Raw genomic sequence first — 15,926 nt, 5'->3', positions numbered from 1 at the left:
GCGAGCTGAGCAAGCTGCTGCCTCCCACCTCCTGTCACTCTGCAGGGCAGCCACAGCATTTTCTGGTCCTCTGCCTGCAAAACTGTGAGGAAGGGGAACGTGGGAGGCTGGGTGAATCCTAAATTCTCAAGTTTGCCCGGAAAATGGAGAAGCTGGAGTGCTTTCCCAGAAGTCCCACTGAAGCCTCACTGGAGAGCCCCCGGCCAGTGACAGGTCGGGAAATCCTTGTTGGTGTGAGTCTGGTCACTCTTAGCAGAGAGACCACCCAAGTTCGTGGCGCCTTCCCAGGGCGTGGCTTCTCTCCAAACCCACCTCCTCGCAGCCGCCTCCCTCCCGGCTCTCGGCAAAAGTGTTGCTGTGACTCGGATTCGAACCGAGGTTGCTGCGGCCACAACGCAGAGTACTGACCACTATACGATCACAGCAGAAGGTGTCAGAAGGTGTCCTGCCACACGCCGGGACCGTGGGGAGGGGAGTGCCTGCTCCGACCCCTCCCCTGGCACGGACACCCAGTACAGCCCGGGGAACAAATCCACGCTGTTTTATCAAGGAGGCCACAAATGGGCTTGGATGATGCTGTTCAGAGCTCCAGCAGCATGGAATGGGGCCCTGAATTGTGCAGAACACTGGCAATGCTGGAATGGCACCTGGAGAGCGAGGCTGCTGCGAAGGATGGCATTGTTGAGGGGTATCATGCTGTAGGGTCATCACACTACAATGCAGCAAATTCAGGGTTATAATAGCTTCAGCTAAATCTAAGTTGTACAAAAGGTGAGAAATTAACTAATTTTTTAGCATCATATGTGATACAACAAATTTGGGGGAATTCAGTTAAAAATACAATAAACAGCATGAGGATCTCCACGGGGAGCTGAGTGATGCTGTGGGAAGGATCCAGACAGGGAGGTCCAGGTAACCTGGAATGTTCCCAGGACCCCACTACCACCTTGCTGCCTGATCATGATCCCTCTCCATGTTTTCCCACAATTTTATGCCTTGAAAATTGTGCTTTGATGACTCCAGAGCTGCTTTTGCTGTTGCTGGCCCCGGATGTAGGTTGGGCTCAGTGCTGGTGGAGAAGAAAGGACTCGGTGGGGGTGAGAGCTCCCTGCTCCACATGCTGGGCACCATCCCACTGCCGCCTCCTCCCCAGCCCTCCATGCACCACGGGATATGCAGCAGGGGGTCCCCGGTGCCCCCACGGACCCCAGGGCCCCAGTGTACCCACTGGCTCCCTCACCCATCTCCATGGTGAGTCCCAGAGAGACTGTGGGCACCTCTGCTCATCATGGAGCCTCCAGTGCCGTGTATGACCCATGGAAGCCACCCAGAAGACAGGTAGAAACAGGATTTAACAGGAAGACAGAATAGGGTTTCCATCCCTGAGAGGGCTCAGGACTGCACTTACAGACTTCCTGCTTGCTGGTCTTTATGCATGTTTCAAACTACCTTGATCTCTGCTGGGGGAACAACACAGCAGGGCATGAGCAAGCCAGGAGGATCCTGGTGGGTTTGGGTGACAACTTTCTGACCTGTGTGGCAGAGGAGCTAAGGAGGAGCAGTACTCTGCTCCAACTTTGAAGAAGTGCTCACTGGGAGGAGTAGCTGAGTCATCGGAATGTGGAGTCATTCCAAGGGAGAGCTGTGGGACAAGCCCGAAGACAAAGCCCTACCAGGATGGTAGCCAGATGCCAGTTAAAGGAGAACAAATATTCAGGCCAACCCAGCTCAGTGACATGCAGAATAACTCTGAGAAGTTCTCTCAAAGCATTACTGAGGACTCTCACAGTGATAGTTATTAGAAGACCAAGAGGGAGAAGGCTCACACAGTTCTACTTATTGTTTACAGACACTAATTTATTAAGGCAAAAGCACAACATTGTGTGGCAGCAAAGGTCCCCACAGTGAGAATCCTGAACCAGCATCTCACCATGGCAAGATCTTCCCTTCCCAGTCCAGGAAGGTCCCAGTCTCCTTCTCAGAGAGGGAGGAAAGCACCTTCAACATCCCTTGCACGCTGGCATCAACTGTCAGGGGGGGCTGTGAGGAAGAGGGAGAAACATTTGTGTGCCCCAGGTCAGGACAGGGTCTACCCTGGAGCAGATCAATGCTCAGGGATTGGGGTTCTCTGGCATGAGAGGAGAGGCCAGCACCCAGCAAGAAGAGGTCCCAGTCCCTCATCTCCTCCTCTCACGTGCCTCCAGGGTATCTGCCAAGGAGCTACCACAGAGCTCAGCATGCCTGGCACTGTTCAGTCCCTAGGAAGCTCTGCATTCCTAAATGAAGAGGTTCTTCCAGACCATAGCCAGAAATATCTCTTACCTTAAATGATTCTGAGCTCCCCCCCATTTGAGTTTGCACCCAGCCAGGGTGGAGAGTGACACAGAGGATGCCGTGCTCCCGGTATGCCAGGGACTGGCACTTGGTCAGCATGTTCAGAGCAGCCTGTGGGGAGACAGGGCAGGGATGGTGGTGGGAGGGGAAGGGGGGTGCAAGGGAATGTGTGCAGAACTCACAGCTGGGGCAGGGATAGGGCAGTTGGAGCCAGCTCCTGGGGTACATGATGCTGCCTAGTCGAGGTCCTATCCCATCATGTCCCTCTGGGACAGGACCCGAGGCAAGGCACATGACTGAGCTGTCAGAGTACCCAGAGACTGGGCACATGGACTGAGGAGGAAGTTGGAAGGAATGCACCATCATTTTGAGGGGAAAAGGTCTGGGGTCCCCCCAGCACACTCTGGCAGTACCTTGCTGCAGCGGTACGAGACAACTTGTCCAAATTCCCATACATAGACATCCTCAATGGAGCCTGCATAGCTGGACATGTTGACAATGGCTGCCTTGCTGCAGCTCAGCCCTGAGCCCGGGTTCCCCTGGGCAGCCTTCTTCAGTAAGGGCAGGAACGCCTGTGAGGAGGAAGAGGAGACAGGGGAGACATGGATGTGGCCCAGGGGAGAGGACCAGCTCCTTCCACAGTGGGCAGCACTGGCACCAGCATCAGAACATTCTCCCTTCTCTCCCCACTGCCCCAGCCTGCCAGGCTCCAGCTCCTGAGCTCCAGCCCATGGCTCCACAAGCTTCTCATCACTGGACAACCCACTGGGCACCAGAGGGGAGGCAGGACACCCTCCCACCAGCTCTTCACACCCTCTGGGATGTCCAGCTTGGGGAGCCAAGGGCACAGGAAGGGAGGCTCCCTGGAGCTATGCTGCACTGCTGGGACTCACCTGTCCCAACAACAGGGGTCCAACTGTGTTGGTGGTGTAAGTCTGGGTCATAGTCTCCAGTGTCTCCTTATCAAGTGAACTTGGCTTTGCAATTCCAGCATTGTTGATGAGGATGTTCAGCCCTGAGCCCCCCAGGAGCTCCTCCACTCTGGCTGCAGCCGCCTTGATGCTGGCGGGGTCGGAGACTTCTGCAGAGCCAAGGAAGGGGAGGTTACTGCCCATGTCCTTATGCTGGCTTGGAGCCCACTTTGTTCCCCAGAGATGGCTTTGCCCACTGCCCCCACAGGTACCAGCCCATTGGCACAGCTCTCTTCCAGCACAGAACTCTCTGGGTGTGCCCAGTGCCTGGACACTCGCCAGAGGACCTGGGGCAAAGGTTCCGCACCTCGGGGCACCTACCGAGTGGGATGATGACCAGGTTGGGGTGCTTGGAGGCCAAATTCTGTAACTCCTGCAAGAGAGGGCACTGTGTGGGCACAGAGAGGCAGGAGGGGCTGCACAGAGGCTCAGCCCTTCCCAAGCAAAGCCTGTGTCACTCCACATCTGACCCTCAACCACAGCACGCCCAGCACCCTGACCCGGCTGCCCTGAACCCAACAGATGGGGAGTGCTCCAGGACCAAGTGCCACTGTTCCCTCCACATACGCCATGCACAGCTGCTCCCACAGTGTCCCAGCCCGGCTGCCCTGTGCTGTGGGTGCCCAGCTGCAGCCCCAACCCTTTGCAAACCCCCTCTCACATCCAATTTCCCCCAGCACTGAGTGCTCCTGTCCCCCAGCACAGCCACTGCCTCCCAGCCCAGCCTCACCTGTGCTCGCTGTCCCTTGGGGTCCCGACAGCCTGCAAAGACCCACTGGGGTGGGTTTGGCAACCCCAGCAGATGCTGGACGAGCCCCAGGCCGATGCCCCTGTTGGCCCCAGTCACCAGCACAGAGCGGACACAAAGCTCTCCCATGTTGCTTCTCCCTCTGCTCCAGCTCACACTGTTTGCTCAGCTCCCTAATGGTTCCTTATAATGTTTTCCACGGACACTCCACCCACTCAGGGCTTGGACCAACCCTTGGATCCAGGTACAGCTTCTCCAGACCTTCAAACTCCACGACATAGATTCTGGCTGGGAGCCCATCCTTGTTACCAAAGGGCAAAAATCACTTGGCTTTTTTCAGGCAAATTCTGATGGCCTTGGGAAAGCTGGTGCCATATCCCAGGGGAAGCTGTTGGGAGTGAGGAGGGAGGGAGTGGTATAAGGAAGGGATGTGGAAAGCTCCATGACTCAGGTAGGTTTGACATTTCACAAGATGGGCTTTCCAAATCAGATGCACAGTGCACAGGGAAGAGGCTGATCTCACCCCCTTCCCAGGTCCCCTGAGCCAGGTCGTGCCTCAGATGGCCATGAGCAGACATTCTCTGCCCTGCTCTTGCCTCTTCCAAGCCAATGCCCATTCCCTGTTTGTCAAGTCAAAGATCTGTGGAGTGGAGGAAAGCCAGTGGATCCAGTCCCCTGGGGGAAGGATGGGGACCTGCATGGCCGGCACAGCACCAAGGGCTGGCCCTGCACTCCAGCTGTGCACAAGCTGGGGGCTTGTCAGGCCTGACCAGAGCATCGGTGTCTTTGCCTCAGGAATTCCGGCCACTCCTGGAGCAGGTGGGAAGGGCACAGGGAAGGAGGGGCTGAGCTGCGGCAGGGCCGTGGCCAGGACTGAGCCTTCCAGGCAGGTCGTGCTGATGCTTTGCCCAGGGACCAAGTCCCATTTCCCACCTCCACAGCCATTTTCTGCCTGGGAAATGGGCCCCCTCCTGCCCACCCGCACCCCGGGTCGTGCTGGCAGGGCTGTGCCTCTTCCAGGCTGCCCAGAACATGGTGACAAGGTGCTTGGCTGCGGAGCTCCAAGAAGAGAAGGGCTTGGCAAGCAGCTTCTCTCCCCTTCCCCACCCCACAACTGTCACTGCAGTTCCCCACCTCTGTAAATTTTGGGAGCTGATGTCTCCCTGCTCCGTCTCCACATCCTCAGTCTCAACCCTCCCGTTCAACCCAGCACACACTCCCTGTGTGCTGCCCGAGCACAGCGTGTCCGTCCGTCTGTCCCACCTGCAACGTGGCATCCCCCAGCTGAGGGGAGAGGGCAGCTGGTCCCTGTGACCACCAGCCCCTCAGGCACCCGAACCTGCAGCTGGGCAGGAGGAAAGCCAGCCCTCCAGGGGCTTGGAAGATCTCTCTCTCTCAGGAGAGGGGCTCTGCTCTGGATTCTCTGGTGCCTCCCAGAGGAGAGGTCTCCAGAGGGTGGTTACGGTGCCATGGGACCTGTAGGCTGCAACCCATGGGGGTGCCAAGGGCAGCTGTGGGTCGGGTGGCAGCTGTGGGATGAGGAGTGGGACATCTGGGAAGGGGCTGCCCCGCGAGTTGGCAGCACATGGCAGAGCCAGGTGGTCTCACAGAGCTTTATTGAGGATGTGGGGCAGGTGGGAGCAGCGACAAAGGTCCCCACGGCTGCCAGGATCCTGAACTGGCATTTCACCAGGGCACGACCTTCCCTTCCCAGTCCAGGAGGGTGCCGGTGTCCTTCTCAGAGAGGGAGGAGAGCACCTTCAGCATCCCTGTCACACTGGCATCCACCGTCACGGGGGGCTGTGGGGCACAAGGGGAGAGGCAGCCTGTGCCCGAGGCCAGGGAGCAGCCAAGGCTGGGGGAAGGAGCTGCTCCAGTTCAAGGGCAAAGCTGAAAACCTGGGACACCCTGGACAGGGGGTCTGAGCAGGGAACCCAGCACCTGGGACCAGGACAGGGGGCCCTGCCTTGGCAGGGATTGGGCAGGGAGGGAAGTCATGGACAGGGGATGAGGGCAGTAATTTCCACCTGTGGAAAATAAACACAGGGCTCTGATGGAGCCACCATGGTGATTCCTACCGTGTGTCCAGCAGAGCTGCCCATGTCAGTTTGCACCCAGCCAGGGTGGAGAGCGACACAGAGGACCCCGTGCTCCTTGTATGCCAGGGACTGGCACTTGGTCAGCATGTTCAGAGCAGCCTGTGGGGAGACAGGGCAGGGATGGTGGTGGGAGGGGAAGGAGGGCTGCAAGGGGACCTGCAGCTGTGGCAGAGCAGGGGAAGCAAATCTGTCCTCAGCATGGTGTGAAAGTACCTTGCTGCAGCGGTATGAGCTAGCTTGGATCATCTCCCAAGCAGAAGCAGAAGCAATGGAGCCACCAATGCTGGATATGTTGACAATGGCTGCCTTGCTGCAGCTCAGCCCTGAGCCCGGGCTCCCCTGGGCAGCCTTCTTCAGTAAGGGCAGGAACGCCTGTGAGGAGGAAGAGGAGACAGGGGAGACATGGATGTGGCCCAGGGGAGAGGACCAGCTCCTTCCACAGTGGGCAGCACTGGCACCAGCATCAGAACATTCTCCCTTCTCTCCCCACTGCCCCAGCCTGCCAGGCTCCAGCTCCTGAGCTCCAGCCCATGGCTCCACAAGCTTCTCATCACTGGACAACCCACTGGGCACCAGAGGGGAGGCAGGACACCCTCCCACCAGCTCTTCACACCCTCTGGGATGTCCAGCTTGGGGAGCCAAGGGCACAGGAAGGGAGGCTCCCTGGAGCTATGCTGCACTGCTGGGACTCACCTGTCCCAACAACAGGGGTCCAACTGTGTTGGTGGTGTAAGTCTGGGTCATAGTCTCCAGTGTCTCCTTATCAAGTGAACTTGGCTTTGCAATTCCAGCATTGTTGATGAGGATGTTCAGCCCTGAGCCCCCCAGGAGCTCCTCCACTCTGGCTGCAGCCGCCTTGATGCTGGCGGGGTCGGAGACTTCTGCAGAGCCAAGGAAGGGGAGGTTACTGCCCATGTCCTTATGCTGGCTTGGAGCCCACTTTGTTCCCCAGAGATGGCTTTGCCCACTGCCCCCACAGGTACCAGCCCATTGGCACAGCTCTCTTCCAGCACAGAACTCTCTGGGTGTGCCCAGTGCCTGGACACTCGCCAGAGGACCTGGGGCAAAGGTTCCGCACCTCGGGGCACCTACCGAGTGGGATGATGACCAGGTTGGGGTGCTTGGAGGCCAAATTCTGTAACTCCTGCAAGAGAGGGCACTGTGTGGGCACAGAGAGGCAGGAGGGGCTGCACAGAGGCTCAGCCCTTCCCAAGCAAAGCCTGTGTCACTCCACGTCTGACCCTCAACCACAGCACGCCCAGCACCCTGACCCGGCTGCCCTGAACCCAACAGATGGGGAGTGCTCCAGGACCAAGTGCCACTGTTCCCTCCACATACGCCATGCACAGCTGCTCCCACAGTGTCCCAGCCCGGCTGCCCTGTGCTGTGGGTGCCCAGCTGCAGCCCCAACCCTTTGCAAACCCCCTCTCACATCCAATTTCCCCCAGCACTGAGTGCTCCTGTCCCCCAGCACAGCCACTGCCTCCCAGCCCAGCCTCACCTGTGCTCGCTGTCCCTTGGGGTCCCGACAGCCTGCAAAGACCCACTGGGGTGGGTTTGGCAACCCCAGCAGATGCTGGACGAGCCCCAGGCCGATGCCCCTGTTGGCCCCAGTCACCAGCACAGAGCGGACACAAAGCTCTCCCATGTTGCTTCTCCCTCTGCTCCAGCTCACACTGTTTGCTCAGCTCCCTAATGGTTCCTTATAATGTTTTCCACGGACACTCCACCCACTCAGGGCTTGGACCAACCCTTGGATCCAGGTACAGCTTCTCCAGACCTTCAAACTCCAGGACACGGATTCTGGCTGGGAGCCCATCTTCATTTCCAAAGGGCAAAAGTCACTTGGCATTTTCAGGCAAATTCTGATGGCCTTGGGAAAGCTGGTGCCATAAGCCAGGGGAAACTACTGGGAGTGAGGAGGGAGGGAGTGGTATAAGGAAGGGATGTGGAAAGCTCCATGACTCAGGCAGGTTTGACATTTCACAAGATGGGCTTTCTAAATCAGACGCAGAGTGCACAGGGAAGAGGCTGATCTCACCCCCTTCCCAGGTCCCCTGAGCCAGGTTGTGCCTCAGGTGGCCATGAGCAGACATTCTCTGCCCTGCTCTTGCCTCTTCCAAGCCAATGCCCATTCCCTGTTTGTCAAGTCAAAGATCTGTGGAGTGGAGGAAAGCCAGTGGATCCAGTCCCCTGGGGGAAGGATGGGGACCTGCATGGCCGGCACAGCACCAAGGGCTGGCCCTGCACTCCGGCTGTGCACAAGCTGGGGGCTTGTCAGGCCTGACCAGAGCATCGGTGTCTTTGCCTCAGGAATTCCGGCCACTCCTGGAGCAGGTGGGAAGGGCACAGGGAAGGAGGGGCTGAGCTGCGGCAGGGCCGTAGCCAGGACTGAGCCTTCCAGGCAGGTCATGCTGATGCTTTGCCCAGGGCCCAAGTCCCATTTCCCACCTCCACAGCCATTTTCTGCCTGGGAAATGGGCCCCCTCCTGCCCACCCGCACCCTGGGTCGTGCTGGCAGGGCTGTGCCTCTTCCAGGCTGCCCAGAACATGGTGACAAGGTGCTTGGCTGCGGAGCTCCAAGAAGAGAAGGGCTTGGCAAGCAGCTTCTCTCCCCTTCCCCACCCCACAACTGTCACTGCAGTTCCCCACCTCTGTAAATTTTGGGAGCTGATGTCTCCCTGCTCCGTCTCCACATCCTCAGTCTCAACCCTCCCGTTCAACCCAGCACACACTCCCTGTGTGCTGCCCGAGCACAGCGTGTCCGTCCGTCTGTCCCACCTGCAACGTGGCATCCCCCAGCTGAGGGGAGAGGGCAGCTGGTCCCTGTGACCACCAGCCCCTCAGGCACCCGAACCTGCAGCTGGGCAGGAGGAAAGCCAGCCCTCCAGGGGCTTGGAAGATCTCTCTCTCTCAGGAGAGGGGCTCTGCTCTGGATTCTCTGGTGCCTCCCAGAGGAGAGGTCTCCAGAGGGTGGTTACGGTGCCATGGGACCTGTAGGCTGCAACCCATGGGGGTGCCAAGGGCAGCTGTGGGTCGGGTGGCAGCTGTGGGATGAGGAGTGGGACATCTGGGAAGGGGCTGCCCCGCGAGTTGGCAGCACATGGCAGAGCCAGGTGGTCTCACAGAGCTTTATTGAGGATGTGGGGCAGGTGGGAGCAGCGACAAAGGTCCCCACGGCTGCCAGAATCCTGAACTGGCATTTCACCAGGGCACGACCTTCCCTTCCCAGTCCAGGAAGGTGCCGGTGTCCTTCTCAGAGAGGGAGGAGAGCACCTTCAGCATCCCTTTCACGCTGGTATCCACCGTCAGAGGGGGCTGTGGGGCACAAGAGGAGAGGCAGCCTGTGCCCGAGGCCAGGGAGCAGCCAAGGCTGGGGGAAGGAGCTGCTCCAGTGCAAGGGCAAAGCTGAAAACCTGGGACACCCTGGACAGGGGGTCTGAGCAGCAAACCCAGCACCCGGGACCAGGACAGGGGGCCCTGCCTTGGTAGGGATTGGGCAGGGAGGGAAGTCAAGGGCAGGGGATCAGGGCAGTAATTTCCACCTGTGGAAAATAGACACAGGGCTCTGATGGAGCCACCATGGTGGAATTCCTACCGTGTGTCCAGCGGAGCTGCCCAGATCAGTTTGCACCCAGCCAGGGTGGAGAGCGAGACAGAGGATGCCGTGCTCCTTGTATGCCAGGGACTGGCACTTGTTCAGCATGTTCAGAGCAGCCTGTGGGGAGACAGGGCAGGGATGGTGGTGGGAGAGGAGGGGGGGCTTCAAGGGGACCTGCAGCTGTGGCAGGGCAGGGGAAGTAAATCTGTCCCCAGCATGGTGTGACAGTACCTTGCTGCAGCGGTACGAGGTAAAAACCACCTCCTTCCAAGGATAAGCAGAACCGATGGAGCCAGCAGTACTGGATATGTTTATTATGGCTGCCTTGCTGCAGCTCAGCCCTGAGCCCGGGCTCCCCTGGGCAGCCTTCTTCAGCAAGGGCAGGAACGCCTGTGAGGAGGAAGAGGAGACAGGGGAGACATGGATGTGGCCCAGGGGAGAGGACCAGCTCCTTCCACAGTGGGCAGCACTGGCACCAGCATCAGAACATTCTCCCTTCTCTCCCCACTGCCCCAGCCTGCCAGGCTCCAGCTCCTGAGCTCCAGCCCATGGCTCCACAAGCTTCTCATCACTGGACAACCCACTGGGCAACAGAGGGGAGGCAAGACACCCTCTCAACAGCCCTTCACACCCTCTGGGATGTCCAGCTTGGGGAGCCAGGGGCACAGGAAGGGATGCTCCCTGGAGCTATGCTGCACTGCTGGGACTCACCTGTCCCAACAACAGGGGTCCAGCCGTGTTGGTGGTGTAAATCTGGGTCATAGTCTCCAGTGTCTCCTTTTCAAGTGAAATTGGCTTTGCAATTCCAGCATTGTTGATGAGAACGTTCAGCCCTGAGCCCCCCAGGAGCTCCTCCACTCTGGCTGCAGCCGCCTTGATGCTGGCGGGGTCGGAGACTTCTGCAGAGCCAAGGAAGGGGAGGTTACTGCCCATGTCCTTATGCTGGCTTGGAGCCCACTCTGTTCCCCAGAGATGGCTTTGCCCACTGCCCCCACAGGTACCAGCCCATTGGCACAGCTCTCTTCCAGCACAGAACTCTCTGGGTGTGCCCAGTGCCTGGACACTCGCCAGAGGACCTGGGGCAAAGGTTCCGCACCTCGGGGCACCTACCGAGTGGGATGATGACCAGGTTGGGGTGCTTGGAGGCCAAATTCTGTAACTCCTGCAAGAGAGGGCACTGTGTGGGCACAGAGAGGCAGGAGGGGCTGCACAGAGGCTCAGCCCTTCCCAAGCAAAGCCTGTGTCACTCCACGTCTGACCCTCAACCACAGCACGCCCAGCACCCTGACCCGGCTGCCCTGAACCCAACAGATGGGGAGTGCTCCAGGACCAAGTGCCACTGTTCCCTCCACATACGCCATGCACAGCTGCTCCCACAGTGTCCCAGCCCGGCTGCCCTGTGCTGTGGGTGCCCAGCTGCAGCCCCAACCCTTTGCAAACCCCCTCTCACATCCAATTTCCCCCCAGCACTGAGTGCTCCTGTCCCCCAGCACAGCCACTGCCTCCCAGCCCAGCCTCACCTGTGCTTGCTGTCCCTTGGGGTCCCGACAGCCTGCAAAGACCCACTGGGGTGGGTTTGGCAACCCCAGCAGATGCTGGACGAGCCCCAGGCCGATGCCCCTGTTGGCCCCAGTCACCAGCACAGAGCGGACACAAAGCTCTCCCATGTTGCTTCTCCCTCTGCTCCAGCTCACACTGTTTGCTCAGCTCCCTAATGGTTCCTTATAATGTTTTCCACGGACACTCCACCCACTCAGGGCTTGGACCAACCCTTGGATCCAGGTACAGCTTCTCCAGACCTTCAAACTCCAGGACACGGATTCTGGCTGGGAGCCCATCTTCATTTCCAAAGGGCAAAAGTCACTTGGCATTTTCAGGCAAATTCTGATGGCCTTGGGAAAGCTGGTGCCATAAGCCAGGGGAAACTACTGGGAGTGAGGAGGGAGGGAGTGGTATAAGGAAGGGATGTGGAAAGCTCCATGACTCAGGCAGGTTTGACATTTCACAAGATGGGCTTTCTAAATCAGACGCAGAGTGCACAGGGAAGAGGCTGATCTCACCCCCTTCCCAGGTCCCCTGAGCCAGGTTGTGCCTCAGGTGGCCATGAGCAGACATTCTCTGCCCTGCTCTTGCCTCTTCCAAGCCAATGCCCATTCCCTGTTTGTCAAGTCAAAGATCTGTGGAGTGGAGGAAAGCCAGTGGATCCAGTCCCCTGGGGGAAGGATGGGGACCTGCATGGCCGGCACAGCACCAAGGGCTGGCCCTGCACTCCAGCTGTGCACAAGCTGGGGGCTTGTCAGGCCTGACCAGAGCGTCGGTGTCTTTGCCTCAGGAATTCCGGCTGCTCCTGGAGCAGGTGGGAAGGGCACAGGGAAGGAGGGGCTGAGCTGCGGCAGGGCCGTGGCCAGGACTGAGCCTTCCAGGCAGGTCGTGCTGATGCTTTGCCAAGGGGCCAAGTCCCATTTCCCACCTCCACAGCCATTTTCTGCCTGGGAAATGGGCCCCCTCCTGCCCACCCGCACCCCGGGTCGTGCTGGCAGGGCTGTGCCTCTTCCAGGCTGCCCAGAACATGGTGACAAGGTGCTTGGCTGTGGAGCTCCAAGAAGAGAAGGGCTTGGCAAGCAGCTTCTCTCCCCTTCCCCACCCCACAACTGTCACTGCAGTTCCCCACCTCTGTAAACTTTGGGAGCTGATGTCTCCCTGCTCCGTCTCCCCATCCTCAGTCTCAACCCTCCTGTCCCACCTGCAACGTGGCATCCCCCAGCTGAGGGGAGAGGGCAGCTGGTCCCTGTGACCCCCAGCCCCTCAGGCACCCCAGCCTGCAGCTGGGCAGGAGGAAAGCCAGCCCTCCAGGGGCTTGGAAGATCTCTCTCTCTCAGGAGAGGGGCTCTGCTCTGGATTCTCTGGTGCCTCCCAGAGGAGAGGTCTCCAGAGGGTGGTTACGGTGCCATGGGACCTGTAGGCTGCAAGCCATGGGGGTGTCAAGGGCAGCTGTGGGTCGGGTGGCAGCTGTGGGATGAGGAGTGGGACATCTGGGAAGAGGCTGCCCAGAGAGTTGGCAGCACATGGCAGAGCCAGGTGGTCTCACAGAGCTTTATTGAGGATGTGGGGCAGGTGGGAGCAGCGACAAAGGTCCCCACGGCTGCCAGAATCCTGAACTGGCATTTCACCAGGGCACGACCTTCCCTTCCCAGTCCAGGAAGGTGCCGGTGTCCTTCTCAGAGAGGGAGGAGAGCACCTTCAGCATCCCTTTCACGCTGGTATCCACCGTCAGAGGGGGCTGTGGGGCACAAGAGGAGAGGCAGCCTGTGCCCGAGGCCAGGGAGCAGCCAAGGCTGGGGGAAGGAGCTGCTCCAGTGCAAGGGCAAAGCTGAAAACCTGGGACACTCTGGACAGGGGGTCTCAGCAGGGAACCCAGCACCGGGGACAAGGACAGGGGGCCCTGCCTTGGCAGGGATAGGGCAGGGAGGGAAGTCATGGGCAGGGGATCAGGGCAGTAATTTCCACCTGTGGAAAATAAACACAGGGCTCTGATGGAGCCACCATGGTGGAATTCCTACCATGTGTCCAGCGGAGCTGCCCAGATCAGTTTGCACCCAGCCAGGGTGGAGAGCGAGACAGAGGATGCCGTGCTCCTTATATGCCAGGGACTGGCACTTGTTCAGCATGTTCAGAGCAGCCTGTGGGGAGACAGGGCAGGGATGGTGGTGGGAGGGGAGGGGGGCTGCAAGGGGACCTGCAGCTGTGGCAGGGCAGGGGAAGCAAATCTGTCCCCAGCACAGTGTGACAGTACCTTGCTACACTGATACGATGTAAAAAGCACCTCCTCCCAAGTATAAGGAAAACTGATGGAGCCAGCAATGCTGGACATGTTGATGATGGCTGCCTTGCTGCAGCTCATCCCTGAGCCTGGGCTCCCCTGGGCAGCCTTCTTCAGCAAGGGCAGGAACGCCTGTGAGGAGGAAGAGGAGACAGGGGAGACATGGATGTGGCCCAGGGGAGAGGACCAGCTCCTTCCACAGTGGGCAGCACTGGCACCAGCATCAGAACATTCTCCCTTCTCTCCCCACTGCCCCAGCCTGCCAGGCTCCAGCTCCTGAGCTCCAGCCCATGGCTCCACAAGCTTCTCATCACTGGACAACCCACTGGGCACCAGAGGGGAGGCAGGACACCCTCTCAACAGCTCTTCACACCCTCTGGGATGTCCAGCTTGGAGAGCCAGGGGCACAGGAAGGGAGGCTCCCTGGAGCTATGCTGCACTGCTGGGACTCACCTGTCCCAACAACAGGGGTCCAGCCGTGTTGGTGGTGTAAATCTGGGTCATAGTCTCCAGTGTCTCCTTTTCAAGTGAAATTGGCTTTGCAATTCCAGCATTGTTGATGAGAACGTTCAGCCCTGAGCCCCCCAGGAGCTCCTCCACTCTGGCTGCAGCCGCCTTGATGCTGGCGGGGTCGGAGACTTCTGCAGAGCCAAGGAAGGGGAGGTTACTGCCCATGTCCTTATGCTGGCTTGGAGCCCACTCTGTTCCCCAGAGATGGCTTTGCCCACTGCCCCCACAGGTACCAGCCCATTGGCACAGCTCTTTTCGAGCACAGAACTCTCTGGGTGTGCCCAGTGCCTGGACACTCGCCAGAGGACCTGGGGCACAGGTTCCCCACCTCGGGGCACCTACCGAGTGGGATGATGACCAGGTTGGGGTGCTTGGAGGCCAAATTCTGTAACTCCTGCAAGAGAGGGCACTGTGTGGGCACAGAGAGGCAGGAGGGGCTGCACAGAGGCTCAGCCCTTCCCAAGCAAACCTGTGTCACTCCACATCTGACTCTCAACCACAGCACGCCCAGCACCCTGACCCGGCTGCCCTGAACCCAACAGATGGGGAGTGCTCCAGGACCAAGTGCCACTGTTCCCTCCACATGCGCCATGCACAGCTGCTCCCACAGTGTCCCAGCCCGGCTGCCCTGTGCTGTGGGTGCCCAGCTGCAGCCCCAACCCTTTGCAAACCCCCTCTCACATCCAATTTCCCCCAGCACTGAGTGCTCCCGTCCCCCAGCACAGCCACTGCCTCCCAGCCCAGCCTCACCTGTGCTCGCTGTCCCTTGGGGTCCCGACAGGTTGCAAAGACCCACTGGGGTGGGTTTGGCAACCCCAGCAGATGCTGGACGAGCCCCAGGCCGATGCCCCTGTTGGCCCCAGTCACCAGCACAGAGCGGACACAAAGCTCTCCCATGTTGCTTCTCCCTCTGCTCCAGCTCACACTGTTTGCTCAGCTCCCTATTGGTTCCTTATAATGTTTTCCATGGACACTCCACCCACTCAGGGCTTGCACCAACCCTTGGATCCAGGTACAGCTTCTCCAGACCTTCAAACTAGAGGATATAGATCATGGCTGGGAGCCCATCTTCATTTCCAAAGGGTAAAAGTCACTTGGCATTTTCAGGCAAATTCTGATGGCCTTGGGAAAGCTGGTGCCATATCCCAGGGGAAGCTGCTGGGAGTGAGGAGGGAGGGAGTGGTATAAGGAAGGGATGTGGAAAGCTCCATGGCTCAGGTAGGTTTGACATTTCACAGGATTGGCTTTCCAAATCAGACGTACAGTGCACAGGGAAGAGGCTGATCTCACCCCCTTCCCAGGTCCCCTGAGCCAGGTTGTGCCTTAGATGGCCACGAGCAGACATTCTCTGCCCTGCTCTTGCCTCTTCCAAGCCAATGCCCATTCCCTGATTGTCAAGTCAAAGATCTGTGGAGTGGAGGAAAGCCAGTGGATCCAGTCCCCTGGGGGAAGGATGGGGACCTGCATGGCCGGCACAGCACCAAGGGCTGGCCCTGCACTCCAGCTGTGCACAAGCTGGGGGCTTGTCAGGCCTGACCAGAGCATCGGTGTCTTTGCCTCAGGAATTCCTGCCGCTCCTGGAGCGGGTGGCGAAGGGCACAGGGAAGGAGGGGCTGAGCTGCGGCAGGGCCGCGGCCATCAACATCTCCACCAAACTGGCATCCCTCGGGCTGTGCCTCGGGGTGCCGGAGGCCCCCATGTACCCGTACCGTGCCAGCAAGGTGAGGGGCCAGGGGAGGTGCTGGGGACGCTCTGCCGTGCACGGTGCCCGTGGAGGGGGAAAGGCCATGGGGGCACCCCCTGCCTGGTTCTGAGCCTTCCAGGCAGGTCGTGCTGATGCTTT

At 59.3% G+C, this 15,926-nt stretch overlaps 4 protein-coding genes and 1 non-coding gene across 5 annotated transcripts; all 5 read right to left on the bottom strand.

Moving 5' to 3' along the window:
- Positions 1–353: 353 nt before the first annotated feature.
- TRNAH-GUG lies at positions 354–425 on the bottom strand. The gene has a single exon. It is a non-coding gene; the product is annotated as a tRNA-His (tRNA).
- Positions 426–1,836: 1,411 nt separating this feature from the next.
- On the bottom strand, positions 1,837–4,270 carry LOC113985438 (C-factor-like). Its single transcript, XM_027716211.2, has 6 exons — positions 4,036–4,270; positions 3,627–3,678; positions 3,228–3,415; positions 2,748–2,906; positions 2,323–2,445; positions 1,837–2,040 (listed from the first exon to the last, which is right to left on the bottom strand). The coding sequence occupies exons 1-6, from the start codon at positions 4,180–4,182 to the stop codon at positions 1,927–1,929; spliced, it is 783 nt and encodes a 260-aa protein (XP_027572012.1). The 5' UTR covers positions 4,183–4,270; the 3' UTR covers positions 1,837–1,926.
- Positions 4,271–5,659: 1,389 nt separating this feature from the next.
- LOC120323174 (C-factor-like) lies at positions 5,660–7,982 on the bottom strand. Its single transcript, XM_039380872.1, has 6 exons — positions 7,654–7,982; positions 7,245–7,296; positions 6,846–7,033; positions 6,366–6,524; positions 6,132–6,251; positions 5,660–5,853 (listed from the first exon to the last, which is right to left on the bottom strand). Exons 1-6 carry the CDS (start codon positions 7,798–7,800, stop codon positions 5,740–5,742), a joined length of 780 nt encoding a protein of 259 aa, XP_039236806.1. The 5' UTR covers positions 7,801–7,982; the 3' UTR covers positions 5,660–5,739.
- A 1,287-nt stretch (positions 7,983–9,269) lies between these two features.
- Positions 9,270–11,594, bottom strand: LOC113985440 (C-factor-like). The gene is made up of 6 exons (XM_039380835.1): positions 11,274–11,594; positions 10,864–10,915; positions 10,465–10,652; positions 9,985–10,143; positions 9,751–9,870; positions 9,270–9,470 (listed from the first exon to the last, which is right to left on the bottom strand). Exons 1-6 carry the CDS (start codon positions 11,418–11,420, stop codon positions 9,357–9,359), a joined length of 780 nt encoding a protein of 259 aa, XP_039236769.1. The 5' UTR covers positions 11,421–11,594; the 3' UTR covers positions 9,270–9,356.
- A 1,238-nt stretch (positions 11,595–12,832) lies between these two features.
- LOC113985439 (C-factor-like) lies at positions 12,833–15,033 on the bottom strand. Its single transcript, XM_027716212.2, has 6 exons — positions 14,834–15,033; positions 14,426–14,477; positions 14,027–14,214; positions 13,547–13,705; positions 13,314–13,433; positions 12,833–13,033 (listed from the first exon to the last, which is right to left on the bottom strand). The coding sequence occupies exons 1-6, from the start codon at positions 14,978–14,980 to the stop codon at positions 12,920–12,922; spliced, it is 780 nt and encodes a 259-aa protein (XP_027572013.1). The 5' UTR covers positions 14,981–15,033; the 3' UTR covers positions 12,833–12,919.
- Between the last annotated feature and the right edge of the window lie 893 nt (positions 15,034–15,926).

The sequence above is a fragment of the Pipra filicauda genome, unplaced genomic scaffold, assembly GCF_003945595.2.
Source record: "Pipra filicauda isolate LSUMZ 115617 unplaced genomic scaffold, ASM394559v2 scaffold205_size1947385_pilon, whole genome shotgun sequence".
Classification (NCBI taxonomy): Eukaryota; Metazoa; Chordata; class Aves; order Passeriformes; family Pipridae; genus Pipra; species Pipra filicauda.
The sequence above is the reverse complement of the archived record's forward strand: the minus strand, read 5'-3'. Positions and strand labels throughout refer to the sequence as shown.

Bases quoted from the DNA above. Each gene is read 5' to 3' on its own strand.
- LOC113985438 (XM_027716211.2), bottom strand. From the start codon at position 4,182: ATGGGAGAGCTTTGTGTCCGCTCTGTGCTGGTGACTGGGGCCAACAGG. The intron at 3,416-3,626 runs GTAGGTGCCCCG...TTGGCTCTGCAG, and splicing joins CCTGGTCATCATCCCACTCG to AAGTCTCCGACCCCGCCAGC. The intron at 2,446-2,747 runs GTACTGCCAGAG...GTCTCCCCACAG, and splicing joins TCTCGTACCGCTGCAGCAAG to GCTGCTCTGAACATGCTGAC.
- LOC120323174 (XM_039380872.1), bottom strand. From the start codon at position 7,800: ATGGGAGAGCTTTGTGTCCGCTCTGTGCTGGTGACTGGGGCCAACAGG. The intron at 7,297-7,653 runs GTGAGGCTGGGC...CCTCTCTTGCAG, and splicing joins CCAAGGGACAGCGAGCACAG to GAGTTACAGAATTTGGCCTC. The intron at 5,854-6,131 runs GTAGGAATCACC...TGTGCCCCACAG, and splicing joins GCAGCTCTGCTGGACACACG to CCCCCCGTGACGGTGGATGC.
- LOC113985440 (XM_039380835.1), bottom strand. From the start codon at position 11,420: ATGGGAGAGCTTTGTGTCCGCTCTGTGCTGGTGACTGGGGCCAACAGG. The intron at 10,916-11,273 runs GTGAGGCTGGGC...CCTCTCTTGCAG, and splicing joins CCAAGGGACAGCAAGCACAG to GAGTTACAGAATTTGGCCTC. The intron at 9,871-9,984 runs GTACTGTCACAC...GTCTCCCCACAG, and splicing joins CCTCGTACCGCTGCAGCAAG to GCTGCTCTGAACATGCTGAA.
- LOC113985439 (XM_027716212.2), bottom strand. From the start codon at position 14,980: ATGGGAGAGCTTTGTGTCCGCTCTGTGCTGGTGACTGGGGCCAACAGG. The intron at 14,215-14,425 runs GTAGGTGCCCCG...TTGGCTCTGCAG, and splicing joins CCTGGTCATCATCCCACTCG to AAGTCTCCGACCCCGCCAGC. The intron at 13,706-14,026 runs GTGAGTCCCAGC...TCCTCCTCACAG, and splicing joins GACCCCTGTTGTTGGGACAG to GCGTTCCTGCCCTTGCTGAA.